The sequence below is a fragment of the Epinephelus moara genome, chromosome 21 (assembly GCF_006386435.1).
Source record: "Epinephelus moara isolate mb chromosome 21, YSFRI_EMoa_1.0, whole genome shotgun sequence".
NCBI lineage: Eukaryota > Metazoa > Chordata > Actinopteri > Perciformes > Serranidae > Epinephelus > Epinephelus moara.
In genome coordinates this window covers 31604385-31610516 of record NC_065526.1, presented here as the reverse complement: position 1 = coordinate 31610516, position 6132 = coordinate 31604385, and the positions used below count along the sequence as shown (strand labels likewise).

Sequence of the window (6132 nt, the reverse complement as noted above, 5' to 3'; positions counted from 1 at the left end):
CAACTATTTAACTAATTTAACTGGCTATTTCCACTGTTTATCCATTACTTTTAACTTACTATTTCAAACATTTAACTCATTTTATTGGCTATTTCAACTGTTTCTCTATTACTTTTAACCAACAATTTCAACTGTTTAATGCTTTTTACTGCATATTTCAACCATTTATCCGACTCATTTGGCTATCTTAACTCAACATCCATTATGCTACTTTTAAATGAATCCTTCAACCTTTTAATAGGCTACTTTTTGCTGACTACATCAACCATTTATCTCTTACTTTAAGCTAGCTTATCTACTGAGCTTAGCTATTTTCCCATTTTCCCATCACTATTTCAGCTGTGTATTAGCTCAGTGAACTTTTTGCTCACTGTGTCAGCTCTGTAATACTGTAAGCTATCAATTTTTAAACATTTCATCATTAATTCAGCTAACGACTTGTGCAATAGTTTTTTTTTCTAAATATTTCAATATTTGTTATATTGGATTGATTTGGCTATTTCAACCGTTTATTACTTTTTGCTTACTATTTTTTAAACATTTATGAAATAATTTTCGACAGCTATTTCACCATGTACTTTTAGCTAACAATCTAAACTCTTTACATATTATTTTGAGCTAGCTGTTTTAACTGATATTCCTTTTAGACATGGATCCACCCTAACCATTTATGTGTTAGCCTACTGTTAGCTAACTGTTGAGACCTTTACTTGCTTGCTTAGTCAAATAGGCTACTCTATAGCAATACAGTTATTCAGGAGTTACAGCTCAATCAATATTGTATTTTTCTCTTTAAATTAGTTGAGGTAGTAAGTCTTTCCTTGTTTCTTTTTCCACTATAGGACTCACTGCAGTAAACCATAAAGATGGAGGTTTCTACTTGATTATGTTTTAACAAAGAAAGGGAAGCAGAGAACAGAGTAGGAAAAAAAGATGAAGCAAAGGGGTTGGAGTAGACCAAAAACACTAGCCCACTGCAAGTCATAGCTCCTTCAACAAATGACAAAGTGAATACAAAATAGAATATTCTCATAACGAAATAAAAACCAGCTTTTAATCTTACAAACAGAAACAGCTGAACAAGATAAACCACTTCTTTTTCTTCTTTACTTGGAAAACATTTGAGTGTTTCCAGGATGAGATACCTTGGCTCTCTCTGTCTGTCTGCTTAACTGTAATCTAAAGTAATTGTGTTTAGAAAACACTTGAACTGAAAGACTTCCTCCCTTTCAGAAAAGCAAGTCACAAAAGAAGAAACCTGAGCCCAGGGCGATTCTTTATCTGGATCTGTCTCTATTCTTGGCTAGTTGGTTTTTACATGACCTGAGTTTGATAGTACCTTTGATGGGACAAGATAAAGGATAGTTTTCTCTGTGGGGTGAATCACAGAATTTTTCAAATGGTTTTACCCTTTATTTTTCCTGTAATTATTTTTTTGCACAATAAAAGGTGCAGTAGTACAATAAATTCATTATAAACAAAAGTATACACCTACAACATTTTTCTAAAATAATATTACAGAAATGTGATCGTTTTCCTGCTCCGTGTCTGTATCCTCAGCTGAAGGTGGCTGCAGAGCACAAGTAGAGGAAGCGAGTGTCTAGTTTTTCCTCAGGAAACAGTGTCCATTTCCACTTGGCTCGTAGACAGAACCGGAATTTGTTTTGCGTAAGCCCAGCTGGTTAAAAATAACGGAGTATAAAGGCAGAGAGCTGCAGGACGTTGACTTTCACAATACCTGCGAGAGCACAGAGAGAGGGACAGAAAATTATTTGCATGAGTTTGCTTGGCTCTGTTGCTGTTTGCAGGATTTGAATATCAAACCAAAGTTTTTCAATCTAATGAAATACAGTATAGGATTTAGGACTTAAGCTAAACTGTGGAGCTTTTTTTAAAAGTGCTTATCTCAACACCTATACGGTAGAAGTTTGTATCAGGAAAAAAAAAAATTCTGTCAAACATATCACTTAAATTTGTTTTTTTTATTTCATTAAACTTTTGTTTTGTTGTTGACAGTGCTTCTTCATAGAAGCCCCCCCCCCCCCCCCCCCCCCCCAAAAAAAGTCACACATAAAGAAATGTACAGTATGTTGTCTTACGTAGACCCCAGAGAGGTTTGTCTGCCTGTTAGATCTCTTATATGCCAACTACCAAGTTGATAAAACATGTCTAATTATGGTCATTATATTGATTCTGTTTGTTGTTGTTCTTGTTGCAGTTGATTGCAATTAAAACAACTTTATTTATTTTAATGGTTAGATGGAGTGGTGGCATGACAAATGGATGTATATTTTTGTGCATTTTGATGTTGTATTAGCAACCTAGAAATTGTGTTATGTGAATGTGTTTTAATATGACCACTTTTAAGCCAACAAATTATTGCATCCACCCCTGTGATATTTAGTCATGTCAGTGAGAAGAAGAGAGTGAGAAAGAATAAATTTACAGTGTACAAGGTAAATAAAACATGAAAAATCCAGATGATCCATTCAAATAATTGGGGGTCACTGGGGTGGGGGCAGGACTGGCGCACTGACATCACAGCTAGGTTAGGGCCAAAAATGGTGATATGTCGATACACTTAAAAAAAACTGTTCACATAAAGCAAAACCAGTCCTCTCCTGTCCCGGTCTCCTCTGCTGACCATCCACCTGTACATTACCATAGCAATGACTGCAGGGGACTTGGCTGCTGGGGGAAGGTCATTAAGAAACATGTAGTCCTTTGTTGACATCCAGATTAACAGGTTGTTTCGATGAGCCAACGCTTCACAAGTCCGTGTTTGTGTTAAACACGCAGGGATCAACTCGGGACAAATTAATGATGTGTGAGCGACTGTGCGTGCGTGTTTGAGGAGGCTGGGACGAAACTAGGGGAGAAATTTCAACTGTGAAATAAATGTTTCCGAGGTTCGGTCACTGTTTTGGGTTAAAGGGCAGCAAAGGATGTTAGTCTGACCAATTTTTTCATCTTATAGCGTTAATATTTTAAAAACATCAGTAGCTACTTAGGTAACTTGGATGATCTTTTACGCATTGGAATTTCGACTTTTCTGCACTCCCTGACTGTTGGCAGGTTTAGTGTCGCCCTCTGTACCTGCCTCAGGGGAAATGCTTGGTTCCTCGTGAGAGGATGAATTGCTGTAGTGGTGGTGAATTTAATGCCTTTACACGTCACACAAGTATTAACACACCTCCTGTTTCAATCAAGGCTGATAATAAAGTTGGGGGAAATGTATATTTTATAAAAGCGCACACAGTTGAAAAAGCAGAAAGTCTAGTTTAGTGTGCGTTTTGAAAGACGTGTCATTAATATCCAGCAACACAGGGATGCACAGTAAAGTTCATATTTAACTATTCATTCATATGAAGTCATGGATGATTGTCTTGTTCATGTCTTACGCACTTAACTAACGTACCTGCCTGACGCACCTAAATGCCATTATATGTTTGTTTGCACGACTGGTTGCCGTGGGGGAGGTGTGTGTGTGTGTGTGTGTGTGAGTGTTGTAGGGGAGTCGAAGCCACTCCTCCCGGAGCTATAAGAGGCTCCGTCAGCTCTGTTGATACTCACACTCTGAATCCTGTAACGCTCCCCAGCTGTAGACGTTATCAAACAGGCGCTCTATGGACAGAGAGGAAAGTCTCTGTTCGCGTTTACAGATTTAAATTCTTGCTTTTTGTGTCTTCTAAGCCGTCAGCATGGCTGTGGCTGAAGCAGTGATGCCCCCCATAACATCGTTTCCAGGTGTTCAAGCTGTGGAAGGAAAACAGTTCAATAATGTAAGTAGAGGGTTTTTAGCTTGGACAATTTTATTTTTAATTTAAGATGTAATTCTGATGGTTGGTTCATATTAGAAGTTTGGTTTTCCTCTAATTTTACAATTGCTCTCCTGTACAGATGTGCAAGGTGGATGAGTGCGCACGAAGCAGCGCAACAGGTGGCGCAGACAATCCGCTCATCGAAGTGGAGTTCAGCATCGTGCAGTCCCCTGCTTTACTTTCCAAAGACGACGACGAGCTGGGGAAATTCTTGGACCTCGAGTTCATTTTGTCTAACAGCATTGATACCAATGTTATGCGCAACAACGGCAACATTTCTCCGCCTCAGCAGTATGCGTATTCCCTGCCAGAGTCACCGGAGAGCTGCAGCGGGAGTTCTGTGCCAGACTGCAGCGACCGAACTCCTGCTCAGCTGGCCGCGCCGAGCTACCACGGCACGGTGTGCTTCACGGGCACGAGCCCAGTCCACAGTCTCGTGGCGGAGCTTCTCACGCCGGAGATGAACTACCCGGGGGAGAGTTCACCAGAGAGTGCAGGCAAAGCAAGGGACGGGCGGGAGTACACCGAACTCAGAGCTCTGAATCCGGTCCCCATCCCAGCTGCCCCTGCTCATCACCAATTGGCCACGTCTCCTCCACCGCTTGGATACAAAATTAAAACCGAGCCTGTAGGCCAGTCTTGTATGATGGCTGCTGCTGGTGGCGCTAACTTTATGGGACAGATGTATGAGCGACACCAGATGCGCTCCGTGCACCCAGCAGCGTTTACGCATCACCAGGGTACCACTCAAGGCGGGTTGCCAGGATTCGGTGCGCATCCCATGCAGCACCCTGCACCTCAGGGACACACAGACTGCCATTTGGCGCAAACGAACTCTCATCCTCATCATCCTAACCAACACCATCTCCAAAATCAGTACATGAACGCGCCGTACCAGCCGCAGTACGCGCACCAGAGTTTGGCTCAGTTTCAAGGACAGTACAACATGCACAGAGAGCCTGTCCGCGTCCACCAGCAGCACCACCCGGCTTCTATGCAGGGGATGATGCTCACTCCTCCCTCGTCGCCATCGTTGCTGGAGTTTTACGCACACGACGAGGCGGGGAACATCAAACAGAAGCGAGGCCGCAGGTCGTGGGCCAGAAAGCGCGCCGCGACGCATAGCTGCGAGTTCCCTGGCTGTGGGAAGACCTACACCAAGAGCTCCCACCTCAAAGCCCACATGAGAACACACACAGGTGAGCACACACACTAATTTATTAAATCGTCATTTGTTCCGTCCATTTTCATTCCATATTGTTGTCCGTGCACTGAATGTGGTCTTAACACAATCCTTTGCCTCTGTCTCTCAGGTGAAAAGCCATACCACTGTAACTGGGAAGGCTGCGGCTGGAAATTTGCCAGGTCAGATGAGCTGACCCGTCACTTCAGAAAGCACACCGGACACCGACCTTTCCAGTGTCACCTGTGTGAGCGCGCGTTTTCACGCTCAGATCACCTGGCTCTCCATATGAAGAGGCACATGTAGGCCACATTAATCAAATGGACACTTTTGTATCCAAATCCACCTGCAGCATCCCAGAATAAGCACCAGTCGGACATGTTGTGCATCTGGCCCAAACCGTGTTTTTTTTTAAGTGCCTCTCCAACAGTAAAAAGAATGAATGCTGGTGTTTTTGTACATATGTGTGGATATATGAATAACTGGCTAAATTATAGGAGTTTGTATTTAAGTCTTTTCCTCGCCCTGTCTCTGAAATAAGTTATTTTTTTGTAAGTGAGTGCCTTATTTGCTACTCAAACGGGGACAAACTCACTGTGGGCAGGACCCAAAACTTTGTACATATGTAAATTGTATTTTTGTAATGTTTACATCATATATCTTTGATACTACTCAAATCAGGTCAGGGTTTTTTATTGACATTTTTTTCATTCTATTTTCTCAAGGTTTAGTCTATACAATAAATGTTATAGATTTGCTAAACATTGTAGGCTTGACCTGCATTTCAGATATTTTCTTTGTTTTAAGGAGGTTTGCTTGAGCAATGCTATCAAATTCAGGTACTACAGCTCATTTTGAGTCCCATTAAAATCCCAAAAATGAAATGTAACTCCACCCTCACTTCACCCAATTCAAATGTTCTTACAGCTCAGTGTTTTCTGGAAATATTGAAATATTGCATTATGTAATGGAAGGTGTGTTTTTATAAAGAATGAAGAAATCCACTGCAACCACAGGTTGAGCTACTGAACTTGAAAGAGAACTGCCACTCAGATGTATAATTTTCAACAATGATGCAACTGTATCTGCTTAAGGGCTCAGAAAATAAAAGTACTTTTACAAATATTA

The 6132-nt window shown here is 41.3% G+C and overlaps 1 protein-coding gene across 1 annotated transcript; it reads left to right on the top strand.

The window, feature by feature from the left end:
• Positions 1 to 3575: 3575 nt before the first annotated feature.
• On the top strand, positions 3576 to 6132 carry klf17 (Kruppel-like factor 17). The gene is made up of 3 exons (XM_050033574.1): positions 3576 to 3782; positions 3901 to 5020; positions 5135 to 6132. The coding sequence occupies exons 1-3, from the start codon at positions 3702 to 3704 to the stop codon at positions 5308 to 5310; spliced, it is 1377 nt and encodes a 458-aa protein (XP_049889531.1). The 5' UTR covers positions 3576 to 3701; the 3' UTR covers positions 5311 to 6132.